At 38.0% G+C, this 17023-nt stretch overlaps 1 protein-coding gene across 1 annotated transcript in view; it reads left to right on the forward strand.

Annotated features, from left to right (window-relative positions):
- vapb (VAMP (vesicle-associated membrane protein)-associated protein B and C) overlaps nt 1–15360 on the forward strand; it is a 17618-nt gene extending 2258 nt beyond the window's left edge. Inside the window, exons 2-6 of the mRNA XM_034869943.1 lie at nt 5240–5392; nt 9744–9847; nt 10536–10616; nt 12827–13006; nt 14897–15360. Coding sequence (XP_034725834.1) covers nt 5240–5392; nt 9744–9847; nt 10536–10616; nt 12827–13006; nt 14897–15052 — 674 coding nt within the window. The 3' untranslated portion in view covers nt 15053–15360. The remainder of the gene's footprint in view (nt 1–5239; nt 5393–9743; nt 9848–10535; nt 10617–12826; nt 13007–14896) is intronic.
- The last annotated feature ends 1663 nt before the right edge of the window (nt 15361–17023 follow it).

Here is a 17023-nt window from a genome sequence, read left to right on the forward strand (position 1 = left end):
CTAGTCTTGAACTTGAAATTTACTATCCCGATAAACAGCATTTTATATCTCCTTATTATTACATATCACAAACTATATAGCATGCTTTCAGGTAATTCAATAAATGAATAGTCTAAATGAAAAGCCTATTTTTGGGTACTCCTGTGTGATTTCCTTACTTGACAAATAAAAAGTACTAAGTATTTTCTCATTTTATTAAGAATGTTAGTGCAAAATGAAAATAACATGCAAGTTTCAGAACGTAAAGTGTCGTCCAAATGTTGTTAACACTGTCCCTGGTTTTTCAACATTGCAATAGAAACAATATAGAAAAATATACAGAATATACAGTAGACATTTTTTTATTGTTTTGATGATATATATCTTTCTTGATCAATCGCCTTCTTCCAAGGAACTCATCTCATTATATCCCGATATTGCCTCAAGTATGTGGAATCAAGGGTTATGTAATCCAGTTGATGTTAAAGCTATAGTAGGTTGTTTCTGCCACCCCCATGAGGAATTCTAAGTAAGGACAACAACACTGTAAGCATGTCCAAATGATACAGCCTTCCGTGATCGTGTGCCTGCCCCCACCCCTCTTCCACGCATTTGCTAGTAGCCAAGGAGGAAACGTTGGATTAAAAACCATTGACTCTTCAGCTTCTGCGTGGGAAAGTCACGGGATGGCAGAATCTTCTGAACATACACATACTGAGAAATCCAGAGAGAGTTGTGTGGAGCCGATAGTCTTAATTAGCTTTGTAGCAACTCATTTGGCAGTGGCTTGAATGTTACGGACGTTCACTAATATCAAAAAGTTACGCACCAAAGCCTTAACCACATTGATCTGTTTGGTTATGTTAATTTTGACTATAAAACCAAAATTGGGATTTTCAAATATTATAGTTATTCACTAAGGTATTTCAGTTAAAATGTTCTGAGAAGTTTGAGTTCATGTGCTTGTTGTCAATTTAGATAACACAATTGTGTAAACGATATCTCAATATGTTTTCAAAAAATGTATTCCATTGAAAGACGATAAATTGGCTTAATGAATTATTGCCCAGCCCTATGTTGGTCTACATTTTTCTTATTGTCAACAAATGGCTTAAAAAGACCCAAAAGCCACAATGTGTTAGTCCGTTTCACAATCATTTGTCTAATTCCCTACCCTGTCTGCGGCTTTCTGCCTTAAGCCCATTATTTCTGAAAATCTAAATCTTCAAGAACAGAAATAAAGGTCATAAATATTAAGAATGTTGGGAGTATTTTCAGCAGTAATTAGTTGTTGGGTTTGGTCTTTTCCCGGGATTTGTTAAAAATAAGAAAAAATTGAATATGGCTTTTCCCTTGGTTAGCTGTAGTTGAATATACCTTGCACACTGAATTATAACTGTGGTGAAACCAGACTGAAAGTATTTGTGCGGTGTTCCATCATATGATTTAAATGAACATATGCCAGCCAATCAGACACAAGCAACATAGACGTATGTCAAGTGTCTAACCAGATGTGTCAATGCATTAGTAAGCATACACAAGGTATGTGCCTTCTCAGTATACTAGACAATAGAGTTATATGTAGACACGCATTGTGAAATAGAGAGAAGATTTGTTAAAAGCAGCTTGTCAGGCTCAGACCATCTGTGGTCACAATTCAGTGTTAGGGACTGGACTTTTTCTTTTCTTAATCAGTTTTCATCTTTGTCAGGGGTTTTTATTAACAAATCTTTAAAGTAAACTTCTCCTCACGTTATCTGCTATTTATAAAATCTAAACTTGAAAGAAGACAGCTTCATATATTAGCTCTGAATAGTTTTAAACTGCAGTTTGTGGTTTTTGTGAGTTGGATGCTATCTCGAGAAACTTTCAGTAAGTAGTAGATCAGGTGTACAGTAGTCCGTGGCTTTAGTCCCTTTCATTAAAATACTTTAGAAGTCAAGCCAGGCTTGTGGGGGTCTGAGTTTCCTCTCTGTCTTTGCTCAAAAAGGAAGGGAAGTGTCAGTTGCTCTGGATGTTTGCTGAGCTGAAACTTTATCTTGAATCTGGTGTATGTGCTAATTCTGAAACAGCTCCATGTTGTCTCGCACAGTAAGTTTGCCTCTTACAACCGCAAAAGGTTTTGCTTACCATAATATCTTCGGCAGTGGCATGATTTGTTAATTTGTTCAAAAACTAAACTTGATTATAAAAACCTGGTTTGGTTGAGTTCTGGGTTTTAAAAATGGCTTAAAATCATATGTTAAAATGTTATTTAGATAACCAGAAGTTGGTAAACATTGGATTCACTGTTAACACAAGTCATGAGTCAAACTTTTCCTAATAATATTTTCACATAAAACATAAGACCCTAACCCAGACCATCAGTGTCTTCAAACTTAACCAATGTCTACTGATATACTGCCGGGTCACTATCACGTGTATGATATTAACAGATCTTTATATGCAGCAGTGTTAACAAAAGACATTGGCCGCAAAAACATTTTGACCACTTTCATAGACATAGAATAATTTATTTGTAATATTCGTTTTATATGGTTTTTAACAATACTGTAAAATTCCAAAATGAAAACTTAGTTTCACTAAGTCTAGCCTAATTGAACTTAAGTGTGTGTTATTAGCACTGTATCTGTTAAGTTTGGGAAGACATTAGTCATCGCCCTCACTTGACTATGAATTAGATATGCTCTAACTAGAGGTATTGGAAAAACACAGTGACAATTGACTGGTATTCGTATCAATTTTGCTATGTTAAAACATAGATTTTTGTCAATAAAGAAACTTTTGTCACAAAGATAGAATGGGATTTGTTGGAATTTGCATCTCCTCCAATATGTGTAATGTGTTGATAATATCAAGGAAGACTCATTGGACTCTTGGCTTTCTCCAGGTCAGTGCAATACCCAGATTAGGTTTTGGTATTATATATTTTTTTATTAATAGTGTTCATGCAAGAGATGTCATATCTAACAGATTTTACAGTTCTGTTAATGTCATTGCCACTAAAATGAAAAGAAATTTTCACACCAAAAGTGGAGATCACTTGCTCTTGTGGCGGGTATTAAATGTGAGTGCAATAACTACCCCTGAATTTATCTGGTGCCTCTGGACCTCTGAATTGCTGCACAGAACTGATTCTATTTTTATACAGTTCAAATAGGTTTGATGTTGTGCTCATTGATGGCTGTTTAAATAACCAAACCCAATAAGATCTTTAATAAAGATTAGGGACACCTTCTTCCTCTGTCAAAGCCAGAAAAGCATAAGCTAAAGACTAACAAACAGAAAATGGCTAACATTACCACAATGTCAGACGGAATGATGAAGTGAAAAGAAATTGTCATTTCAGTCTGTTTATTAGGCTAATCTGAACCCACCTGTTAGCACTTACTGCAAACATTAAGAACTGATTCTTTTAATCCAGAGACTGCCAGCCTTATGTTTAGAATGATTGGCCAATGTGTTACCTTTATTCTTTCTATAATTCCTTCAACCTCAGACATTACTCAAGGTTCAGCATTACCATGATGCCTTTATAATTACCAATAGAAATTATTAGACCCTAATTGGCAGTAGAGCTGTTTACCCAGGCGTCTTTAACGAGATTAAGACCAAAGGGAAATATGTCAAAATAGACTGCTCTAGGTTTGGAAATAATTAGACAAAATAGCATTAGCCAAATTGACTTGACAAGTAAAATTCGAGTAGTTGATACAATGATGTACAGTAATTACCAGAAAAAAGTTGTTGAGTTGACTTGCCCTATAAAAAAAAACCCCACTGACAATCTATTGCTGATGGCTTGGACAATTTACTTAACCCTTGATCACCTTTCAGATTTGGCACACTGTTATTTAGCTGAGGCCTTTGTTGTAAGTTTTTTTGCACTATTGACAAAACTGTTCCACTTAATGCATCTGGCCTTGTGAGAGCTTTAGAAATATGTGACCTGCATCTAAATTGATAGCAGTATTTAGTTGAAGCCAAACTGCCTCAGCCATTCTGAGCATGGTAGTGTAGGAGAGGCCTGTTTTATACTTTAAATGTTTTGGTAAATTGATACTAGAATTGTTTTTGTCAATCAAGAGGACCGACGAGACATCAGTAGTCTATATCAATCTAGAGAGCAATGTTAAACAAAAAACAAAAAGCTGATGGCTTAGTTTGCATTCTTGACATATTTACAATAATCCAGTTCTCACCCGGGTGTGTTACAGAGACACTGTATTTTGGGTTTTAATGTGAGAAACAGATTGGAATTATTTTCCTGAGGACAACTCCCAGTTAAACTTATCAAAAGCCTGCATAGTTGAATTTGCAGTAAAACCCTTTTTATCTGAAATGTCAGGTCAAATAAAGAAAATATGCAGCAGAAGGACCAAATTATGGACACTAAATTAAATTTGTTATAATTCAAGTCACATCCAGTTAGGCTGCGATAGACAACATTTAGGTGGGTTGACATACATGTCAAATATTTTTACTTGGCTCTACCCACTGGTATTTCAGCTATCTCCATTGTTTTGAAAATGCTAAGATTTAACCTATTTTTGCTGTGTGTATATATATACAGCATATTTGTTTGAGTAAAGTCTGTGTTAAATATTTGGCAAACCTTTTCTGATATTTGGTTCTCTATTGTGAAAAAAGGTTTCAATATTAATGGTACCATGTATAACAATTTCACACATTTACTGAATCAAATAAAGGCCCCACTCTACTTTCCAACTAGCTGTGTGAGCTGTCTGCCCGAGCATGTTTTTTTTTTTTTTTTAATTCAAACTGGTGCTTTTTCAGCTGCAGCGGATGATGGATTTGCATTTTGATGTGTTGTGATCAGTTGACAAAAATATTTGCTTTGATTGCATCACTTTCTTACTGTTCAGCTTCCACAAGCTTGTTTGAAGTCATATGCCACTTTTATTTTGTACACGTGTCATTTTCTCCAACCATTTGGCATTCAAACAATACAGAGTATTTTATAATTAATGTGGGTGAGATTATAACTCTTAGTGTCTGTGGCCAACACCTCTGGCCAGTTTTAATCAATGTGTGTATAATTTGTTGTTTTCCATTTAATGTGACTTTTACTTTGCTTCAACAGTCTTCAATGATCCTTTTAACTTTTTTACTTCTGTTGAAATTAAGATTTCAGTTTCTGGAGGACATTATATAATCATAATAAAGAGATTCTAAAGATTTTTTTCCCTGAACTACCCAAAACCGAGTTTTTAAGTGTCTTGATCTTTTCTCTTTACAGGTCCATTTTCAGACGTGGTCACCACAAATCTCAAGCTCTCCAACCCTACAGACAGGAATGTGTGTTTCAAGGTGAAGACGACAGCGCCGCGTCGGTACTGTGTGCGGCCAAACAGTGGAATCATCGATGCGGGCACCTCAATCAACGTCTCAGGTAAGGATTGAGGAAGTGGGACTGAGCAGGGCCCATTAAAGTTATATTTATTGCAGCGACCCGGGTTTGAATCTGGCCTACGGCCCCTGCTGCGTGTCATCCCCTCTTCCCCCCCCCCCTTTCCTGTCTATTTACTATCACTATCAGACTGGGTATTTTTCAGTGGCCCGTGTTTGGAGCTTACCTGCGGCCCTTTGCTGCATGTCATCCCATGCCCCCCCCTTCCTATATGTCTATATTATCTAATAAACATTATGTTTAATGTATTATTATTAAAGTAAAGCCTACTTTAACATGTAGATGCTTCTGTGCTTTTGAGACCAAGGCCAACTCTACTCTCTCTGTCTCTAGTATCCTGAATGGGTTTGCTTTTGTAACCTAAACACACACCAGTCCTCTCCCGTTACCCAGTATTCCCCAATCCTCTCACCCATGTTCCGGCTGGCTGGCCTCATTCCCAGTCATGCACTCTGAGGGAGACAGGTACAGGCTAGTGTTTCCTCACTGTGCCACCTCTGCCATTTACAGCCATAGACTCATTTTACAACCTTCCCTATCTGATGTCAACAACTGCCAACTGTGTCACCGGGGCCAGTCGACGGTAGGCGACAAAATAGCACAGCCCTTTCTCTCTCGGTTGCCTTCATTTTTCTCTCTCTCTCTCTCTCTCTCTCTAAAAGTAGATTGCATAGGGTCTGTAACTTGTTGCAGTACAGTTTGTCTCGTATTTCTTGCCTGTAATTTTTAATAAAAGCTACATGGCACGACTTGCATTGGGGGGGAAAGGGAATAGTCTGCCACAGGATACCTAAAAACCCTGAGATGTGTCATTTGCTGGCTCAGCTGAAGATACACACAGTGCTTTTGAAGCTAAACCCAGCTGTAACTGTATATGTTCAACGTAGCCATGACCACAGGAATGTTGCTGAGGTTGAATGGTGTTATGTAGCAGCATCCAGTGGAAAAATATGTGGCGTGAACATTTAAAAAATCCTTGTGTTCACAAATATTGAGCTTCTTCTGGGAATATGTCAGAAGTTCGTCTAACATGCTCGGGACTTATTATTTCAACAGAGACAGAAATAAAAACATTGATTCTTTTGCTTCCTTTTAATGAACCAGCTTCATAAGCTGGCCACTGCACTCATTTCTAGTGGATCTTTTGTCATGACAGTGCAAGAAAGGTATCCTCCTGTCTTAATTGACATCCATATCCATAAAACATTTCTGCTAATATGCTACACTCCACTCCAATATTTTAAAGCAACATTTACTATTTTACCCACCAACTAAATTCAAATAACAGAACTTAACCTCTAAATTGTAGCTGATTCCTGCAAAAGTGCGGTGGATTAAATGCTGTTGACCGAGTTATTTCCCGCCCTGAAATATATAATACATATAAGTGTATAGCCTTTTGTATTATATTGAATTAGATGGACTCATGAGAGCGCAATCTGAACTGTGAGATCCTACTACCCTGAGAAGCCTGAATATGAATTTGTTTTAAGAGAGTTAGGTCTTACATCCTGGTGAGTTTTCCCTTCAGGCCTGTATCTAAACGAGGCTGTTTGACTTCACTCTGTCCCTCATTCCCACGCTATATTGTCTCACTAGGTTTGCTGATCTTTGAGCAGTTTTTTTTTAGTTGAGTAATATTGAACAAAGTAGACAAGGAGCTCCCTTTTTTACGAGTAATCCTCTAAATTGGTGTGAAAAGGTCACTGTCATAGTTCGGGGGGGGGGAACAATGAGCCGTATGATATCATGGGTCATATCTTGTTTTGTGTCACATTCTGTCATAATGTTCAAAGTGAACTTGCCTCGTATTTAGTTTAGAATTTGTCATTGTGTGCAGTGTTTTGGTCATTAAAGCTTTAGTGCGTAAGTTTGTGATATTATTGAACGTTTGTTTCATTCCAGCCATTGCCAAATGAGTTTCAACAAAGCTAATTAAGACTAGATCAAGAGTTTTTTAATCCTCCGTGTCCTCATGTCCACTGCGACGAGGAGGGGGAGGGGGGGGGGGGTGCTGCGCGATCACGGTAGGCTTGTATCATGTGGACAACAGTGTTGTTGTCATTACTTAGAATTCCTCATGGGGGCGACAGAAACTATGCACTATAGCTTTCAACTGAGACATTTATCTTAAGTTTTTTGGGGAATTTTTTCTTTTTGTTATATTGTCAAACACATTTTATGTTGTCTGCATTGCTGCTGAGAATTCACAATAAATAGTTCAGGATAGTGCAATTAGGTCTCAAATGTTATGCTTTTATTGAAACAGAGTAATAGAATATTTTGAAACTGGAAAGGTAAGTCACATTGTGTTTCCTGTATTAGCGACATATTACATCTTGACACCATGCTTCTGTATGGTATTGAGCCATACATTTCTTCACACCCAAAGTTATAGAAAAGAGCTGAAAAAATTTGGTAATTAATTGATTAACGAGTGTGCCAAAACTTGTTGTGCTAGCTTCTTAAATGTGATACTTTGCTGCTTTTCTCAGTTTTTATGTCATTTCAAATGGAAAACATTTGTATTTTTCTACTGTTGTTTTCTTTTTTTTACTGGATACTCATTTTAACTATTTTCTAACATTTCATAGACCAAGAAGTTCATTGCTTAATTGAAAAACCGCATTTTATTGAAAAATGATCATAAGTTGCAGCCATACAATAGAGAATGATGTGCGTACCCTGTAATAATTATACTCTGTATTGTGTGACCATTATGAAGGAACAGCAACCATGGTTCAAGGTAAATAGGGGTTATTCTGTTGTGAGTAATATGTCTCACAGGACACAATTAATTAGTGACAGAAAAGGAAAGTTTTCCTACCTCCCTCACCACTCTAATAGTTCCATTCATCATCAACAAGCAGGCAGGCAATTACCATCCTGCTTGACCGTGTTAAACACAATTAGCCTCTGTGCGTTTTATAAATGATTGCCCAGTGTGAAGCAACAATACTGAATCAAGCCATTAGCAGAAGTAGCTTTTTGTAAAGATGTGTTCAAAGGCTGTCAATCAAAGATGATTTCAATCAGTTTTTTTTCAATTCAGGCTTTGACTCAGGACCTTTTTTCGTGTGATTCGCTGTTGCTCAAAAAACTTGCATGCCTTCCTGCCTCTATTCTCTAGTACTGTCCCCTTGGACCTGAGGTAGATGGCCATGCAAATTGGATCTGACTGAAACAGGACGTTCTCAATCTGTTCATGCAATCTGTTTCTGGTTTGCAATATTGAACTACCCTGATTGCTGTAATGGTGCACTACATATCTGAGGTTTTCCACTCTAGGGAGAATTGGCATGTGCCATATATGAAAACCGTCCTGTTAGCTACACTGGCTTTGAATTAGGAGGTCATTTGTTTCTAATGAAAGCAAAAGAATCACGCACGCATTGTAGACATAGTTGGCACTGATGTCAAAATATGCCTTTCAATTACACCCTTGTTTAAAAAGTCGAAGGAGCAAAAGATTACCCATCAATAGCCATTTTCATCCCCTCTGCACTTCCACCCTTAACTTGAATACTAACATAAGAAAGTGATCATTGTAAATCATCGTTACAACTTTAAAATACCTTCTCAGTCATTGGAAGGACATCAAATAACACACCACTGACTAAGAGGACTGGTGTGGTGATGGGTTAAAGCCAACACCTGCTTTTTGTTAGAGCGATATGTAAGAAAGGAAAAGACAGGCTTGGAAGCTGTTAGAAAGATTACCCCCTGGGGTATTTGTATATCCGTCAGTGTTTCGTTACTATGGTAACATAAACTTAGAAATAAATCATCTACACCACTTTTTCCGAGCAGCAGGGGCAAGTCCAGAGCCTTAATGACGTGGAGGACCTAGCTTACTGTTTGACAAATCCAAGGGTATTTGATACTCACTAATTTCTCTTTAATCTGAGTGGGCATAAAGTATAGTTGAGAAAGAGAGTGAAACAGAAAGTTGCTGACAGAGAGAAGTATACACTTAATCACGTTTGTTACTTATTTCGTAGATTTTACCTACAAATCATATTATGTTGCTGCCTATCTGCCGCAGTTTGAATGATACTAACAAGACACTTTGTTTGACACTTTCTCCAGAGTCTCCTGAGAATGGGAAGTGAGGATGATGTTTGAAAATGAGAGAGATGAAACTGAGGGAGTCATAACAAAACAAAATTACTATTATAATCATGTGGGGACATACTGTTCACACTGAGGGTGCAACTGTTGTCAATTATCAGCCCCATTACTCTCTCCACGTTTCCTGTTAATCTGTGAAAAACAGTAGTGACTTTATGGTAGTAGTACCAAATGTGACCTCAACTGTCATTTTGTATTTCAGTTATGCTGCAGCCTTTTGACTACGATCCCAATGAGAAGAGCAAACACAAGTTCATGGTCCAGTCCGTGCTAGCACCTCCTGACATGACCGACATGGAGGGAGTGGTAAGTCTATCTTCTTCCTAAAATCATTTTTCATCACCAGTAGGCTATGTTTTTAGCCGCTTTGCAAATGTTTTTAAAACAAAATGATTTGCACACGGACGTAACACAGCCACTCGTACAGCAGACACTGTGATTAACTCAGCAAATCCATCCATTGAGTCTAACTGTAAGTACAGAGGCTGGCAATCTTCAACTCCCACCCTGCATGAAAGGCTGTGTCTCAGTGCTGACACACAGCAATATAAAACACAATGAACACAGTTTAGTCCTAGCAGGGTGTGTGGTCCCTAACTCATCTTTGCAACTACTGGCCAACATACATACAGTAAATCATTATTATTAATTATTAATTTTTCTTAAATTACAAAAACTAATTGGTGAATGCTGGTAGAATCCATAAAAGTTCAGTATTTGATCAGTAGGAGTTCACTTAAAAATGTCTTCCCCTGGGTTTTCTCAGGCATGTTGGTTATAATAATATTCGTAATATAGTATTTACTGGTGCCAGACAGTACCTATTATTATTATTATTATTATTATTATTATTAAAATCCCTAAATCAAGGGTTATCTGTGCTTTCTATCCTCCTGTAAACAGTCATTATCAGCAGCCAGTTGCAAGTTGTCCTTCTTCTATGATTTAATAATAATGTATTTATACACTTTATCCTTTATTTGTGTCTCTCTAGTGGAAGGAGGCTAAGCCAGATGAGCTAATGGATTCCAAGCTGAGGTGTGTTTTTGACATGCCAGTGGAGAACGAAAAAACGGTAAACACACATTGTTACTCCGCTTCTGTTTTCACCCCACTGACACAGTTTAAGATGTCACTACAGATCGGTTAATACAGATCGGTTATCAAAGACACTCCAGAGAGTGATTTGTCACAAAGTTTCCTTGTATTTTTTTCAAAATCACTTCACCTCAGTCGCAGTGCCACAATGTATTTTGTAATAATTGATATGTCGGCCATGATCTATAATGCGACTACGCAACAAATTACTATTACTACCGCAACAAATTACTATTACTAAAATTACTACTGACTGTTCAGTGTAACATTTGTTTTCTTGCTAATGTTTGTCTTGCGGAGGGGCTGCATTATATATGGGGAGATGATGTTTATTGTTGCTTTCCAGCTCCCCACCTCTTTACTGCTCTGCTGTTTCTGCCTTCTCTATCTCTATCCTATCCCATCTCTTTTCTTCATCTTTCCTCATCTTTGGCACTCTTTATACTGTCCTAACTTCTTTTGCTTTCCTTTCTCTTTCTCTTTCTCAATGTCAATTTTTTTTTATCCTGTTTATGTTGTTTCAAAAATGCTAAGCATTAATCTTCAGCCCTTTCTCCACCTTTTCTTACTTTCCTCAACCTCTCTCTCCCCTCACTCTCAGGCATCAACAGCCTTTTAGAGAGCCATTTTGTTCATCCTCAAATGCAGTTGTTGTGATTCTTCTCAGACCCCACACAGCTGTAGGGACATTAGCCGCTTTCTGACCGGAGCTATTTTCAGTTCCTAAAACATAACATTCCTAGAACCCTTTTTTTATCGTGTTCAGACTAGACCAATTTGGGGATTTTTAAGTTCCTCTGACCGCAGTTCCTTTAACTCTTTCAGCATCTACTTAACGGCAAGGTCTTTTTGCTGTTTCCTTTTCCGCATAGTAACCTAGATCAACGAGAGTCGGGTTTCCGGTACAGACACACCAAGAACGGGACAATTTAAACAATTTTCGCCATCTTTTCATCGCTAAATTCACATCTGAGAACGTTTTAGGCGAGAAACGAACTGTTTAGATTTTGAATAGAGGCATCGATGCGAAAATTGTTGCCAAATTGACAATTTGCTCTGAGGTTCTCGGAGTTGAGAAGCTCCATAAAGTGATGCATCAGCCAGTTATGCTTGGAGACCCCGCTGTAAGCTAGAGTTCTCTCAGACCGATCTCGTAAATAAGAGGCTTTTCTTTTGCCATTGGCGGATGGTAGGTTAAATAACACATGTCCATCATAACATCAACAGGAACATGTGGTTAACGGTCTTTTCCAAGTTAAATCCCACAAGCTGGTCTGCCGTCTCTCACACACACACACACACACACACACACACACACACACACACACACACACACACACACACACACACACACACACACACACACACACACACATCGCAGCAAGAGATATCCGTTTCTCTTCGGGAGACTTGTTTAAATTATGACATGGGCAAAATACATTAGATTTAGTATTTAGTTCCTGCTTTCTTTTGTGATTTTAACGCTATAAATAACGTTGCTGTGCTTGTGTCACTCCCTTACTCCTCCTAGCAGTTCCTATGGCCACTTGGCCAGTGTAAATGCAAATAGAAAAAACGGTTTTGGGGGAGAGTAGTTGGTAGAACTGTTTAGAAATAGAATATTCCTATAACTACGTTCCGGTAACTACCTGGTCGGAAAGCGGTTATTATCTGGTCAGGAGATGAGCCTAGCCTACTGATTTTGTGAACACAAAGAAGGAAAAGGACCCGTGGTGGTTGTTTTCAATTCATTTTGAGCTGTGCCATACAAGACACATAGCTGTAAGCCCTGTGCACCACAGAGTCCATTAGATGTACATAATGATGATAGAAACCAGCTTGATCCACTTATAAAAGGCACCCCAGGGTGAACTTGCCCACAAACCTGAAGATAGGCAGCTTGAAAAGAGGCTCTGTTACACTATATATTGTATTATTGTCTTTACACTTGTTAAAGCACTTTGTAACTTGTTTTTGAAAAGTGCTCTACAAATAAGGATTATTTTATATATATACACACATATATATATATATATATATATATGAAAATCTTTATGACTCCAAATATAAACATAAATGCTCTCGTATGCCAGCAAAGTCATCGGTCAGAATCACCATAGAAACATTGTAACAGCAAACAGACAACTTATTGCATTATAACTTGTCGCCCTGTTAACCCACTTACAGCATGACATGGAGTCCAACAAGATGATGTCATCCAGCTTGCTGAAGTCAGACTCCTCCACGCTGCCTGTGAAGTCAATGAGCTCCACCCTTGATGACGGGGAGGTAAAGAAAATCATGGAGGAATGTAAGAGGCTGCAGATGGAGGCTCAGAGGCTACGGGAAGAAAACAAACAGATCAGGGTGAGTGAGATGACTCTAGGATCACTCTCAGTTAGTTTTTTATTATTTTTACAAGACGGTTAACAACACAAGTGTTGCTATAGTCTAGATGCACACCTTTTGTGAATGGCATTGGTTAGCAGAGGTAGTACACTTTTGATGATTCAAGTCCAGCTGATCAATACGAACTTCAAATGGATGCATTCTGGTGAACTGGTGATTATCAAACCATTTGTTTTCTCTTTCCCCAACTTTGTAACTTTGTGGTTGGATTAATAACTGCAAAACCTATGATATGATCAATCAATCAATTAATCACCTGCTGAGCTGACGTTGAGCTCCATGTCTCATGGAGGTTGACCGTTTAAACAGTCCCTTCACTCATTGGAAATTTGTTTTTTTTTTGTGGGATATTTAAGAAGATTATTATATTTTATAAAAGCGTAATAATTCTGATTTTGCTAGGGAAATTAGTAACCACAGAAACAACACTCACATCCGCCTTTGAATAAATGTCTTGGTCATTAGCATACCACGGCACATACTGGATATAAGCAACTGTATGAATCAACACATCCAATGGTCACTCAATGTTGATCATCGTTATTATCAACCAGTGTGATTATTTTTTGGATTAAGTACCTAATCATTTGGTCCATTAAATATGAGAAAATGGTAAAAAATATTTCTTGTATATCTGTTGTCTCATTTAGCTAACCGTCCAAAACCTTAATATATTTAGTTTACAATCATAGAAGTCTAAGAAAACACTTTAGAAGACTATACTGTGTTTTGGGGCATTTCTACGTTAAAAAACAATTATGATTACTAGATTCTAACTGATGGATTTCCTGCTGACTAACTAATCTATTACTCGACTTTTGTTGTCAAATGTATTCTGTGCGTTGAATCTTGGTACTCACGGTATACGTAACCAGTATACAACCGGTCTATCTTCAGGCTTAAATCAAAGACAGAGAGAATGTTTTTGTTCAACTGATTGAGCAAAGAAAACTCCCCTTCATCTTAATCAACAAAATTAGCAGATGACATCACTTAACATCCAAAATCACCTCTTTTTTTTTCTTCTTTTTTTACTGATTGATGTTCACAATCAAGATAAGCAAATTAAGTGGAAATTTGGTACACACAAAGTGGTGATTCCAAATGATGTTGTAGTGTCCCTCCACCCTTTGCTGTATTTCTTTGAATAGAGACAGTAACTAAAAAGAAATGTAGGTTTGCGTTAAATGCAACTGCTCAGATCCATAATCAGTGGCAGACTTCAGGCTTCGAAGCTCGTAAGGCAATTTTGCAAATCAATGAGTTCGCCATCAATCACAACAATCAGTGAGGTAAGGTTTTAAAATTGGGTTAAGGTTTGGTTGGAAATGACCACACACACACACACACACACACACACACACACACACACACACACACACACACACACACACACACACACACACACACAGCTAAGAGAAAGTCAAACACCACCACCTCCTCCCCTTTAAGTTCTTGCCAGGGGCAGAATGACTGTTGGCTGCTCCTGCGGCTGAGATTAAACTAACAGAGAGCCCCCCCACCCGCTGCTGGGAAATGAAGTGTGTTAAAGCCTGGCGCCTTCTGCGGTCCTCAGGGGATTGGGTCAAATGAAGATTTTAGCAGATCCTATTTCTTTGAGCTTGTAAATAAATTCTGTTTTATATTATTGACTGATTGACAAGCTGTCCATGTTGTGTCTCTTCGCCACTTCTTTATTCCCTCTCTTTATTTTACTCTCCCCCCACCACCACCACCACCATCACCCTTCTTTTTCTTCCCACATGCTTCCTTTTTTTCTTTCATAATTTCTCAATTATATTTTCTACCCCACTTACATTGCTTCCCACTCCCACCCCCTTGTTTTAGGAGGATGATGGTCTGCGGATGAGGAAGAGTAACGTGATGTCATCTCAGCACTCATCCATTGGCATGAAGAAAGATGAGGGGTTGAGTGCCCGCACGATGCTCCTCATCGTGCTCTTCTTTGTGGTGGGCGTCATCGTGGGCAAGTTGGTCTTGTAGATGGCAGCGAATTTCGGTCGGCCGCAGCATGCTTTCAGGGGGATGAAAACAAACACAGGATCTTGGATTTTGGATCAGAGATGCCATATCCGCTGGGTGGGAGGGGGTGGTACTAGTTTTGATTCAGTCTCATTTATGTAAAAAATTTCAAAGGTAATGTATGAGAAAATAAAAGGAAAAACAATTCATCATCTTATCAACAAACCTACTGTCACAGGTCTTGCCTCTACGTAATCATCACATAATCAATCTGGCCTTCTTTCCCAAAGTTTTCTGTATACTGTGGCTGGTTGTGTGTGTTGGGGGGGCAGTGGAAACATGATTTAATGCTAGTGATCCAGACCAATTTTCTAACACCGGCGTGTTGGTGCGACTGAGTCAGTTCGCAATTGTGTGAATGTCATTTTAGTGTATTGTTTATATTTCCTAATGACAGAGGCCAGGGCCTATGTATATGTAATCCCCCCCACTGTACAGTATATCCAGGTGTTCCTTCCAGCTAAGCCCCCTTTAAGGAGGGGATTTACCAGAGAGATAATTCACACAGTCGGGGTCACACAGAGGGCTATCAAACTGACTCCTGCAATCAGAGGCTTTGTAAAATTGGAATGTCTTTGATTATAGAACAACCTCTATCAGTCTATGAAACACTATACCATAGGTATTTCCTTTCCTCGTGTTGTTTTTATTTTCACTTTACCTTATTCCCATCACCTGTCACTCAGTGCTCACCACGTTCCCAGTTGTCAGAGGGGAATGTTTGATTGCATGCGTTCACACACAGAGTGTTGCATCTGGATATTTGAATCTAATTTAATTGCTTTTATAACGGTGATTATAATATGTAATTTGGTTGTAGGTTTGCACAACTACATTTTCAGATTTTCTTTTTCTTTCTCTCTTTTGTGTTTTGTTGCAATTTTATAAATTAAAGTAATTTTGTTGTTAAAGGTTGAAGCATTTAGAAACATAGCAGCTACCAGAAATGTGCTCCCCATTTGTAGGATTAGATCGTTTTTGTTAATGTCATCCACATGAAAGGCTTGCCTTGTGACCTATTTGTGCAAGTTATTCTCAGGCCAAGATTGAGGTGTGTGTATGTATATATATATATATATATATATATATATATATATATATATATATATATATATATATAGAGCACACACACACAAAGCATGTACACATTGTGAATAAACACAAATGGACAGGAGTTGCACGTAGAGGCAACTGGATATGTGTTTCCCTTACAACATTAACAACACCAAGGTTTCTGATACAGTGTCTTCACATAAGGACCTTGGTCTTTTGCAACGCTTCTTTTCTCATATTTTCCCTTCTGAGCCATACATTTTAAGTTCTGTTTTGTTTGAGGCAAATGTATGTCAGAGTGTTTCAAGCTGCCTGCTCCAGCTCTCTGCTGTTGGTAAATTTTGTTGGTGTTTTTTTTCCCTCTACTGCAGCCCTGTGTTCAGTTTTTTGTGTTTTTTCAGCATTTATCCGTTGCTTATTAATGTTATATCCTCACCGCAATTGAAGTTAATTTTGAATGCACTAAGAATAAGACTGTCTCTCCTTTAATCTTCCTGCTGCATACAATAGTTGTTCTTTTCTCAAGCAAGAGTGGAGGGGGGACATACAGCCTATCTTATATCCTTGAGGGGACCACCTGATGACATTGTACTGTTCCAGAACTGATGGTTATTTTTTGGTCAAAAATAAACTAAAACATAATCTCAAATTGTTTCATCTCCAAATTTGCTTTAGAGGAAAAAATCTGTGGAGAGTGTCATTCTATTTTGAAGTATTTGAAGGAAAAAGAGCAGTTCAAATTGTTATCTTACTGTATCCACATAAGATGCAGAAGTGCATTACCCTTTGTTAAACTGAAAAAAATGAAAATTCTTTTCATGTTAAGTGGAGTGGAAGATAATGGATATTAATGGCGGTTAAGAAATTAAAAAAGACATG

The sequence above is a fragment of the Etheostoma cragini genome, chromosome 4, assembly GCF_013103735.1.
Source record: "Etheostoma cragini isolate CJK2018 chromosome 4, CSU_Ecrag_1.0, whole genome shotgun sequence".
NCBI lineage: Eukaryota > Metazoa > Chordata > Actinopteri > Perciformes > Percidae > Etheostoma > Etheostoma cragini.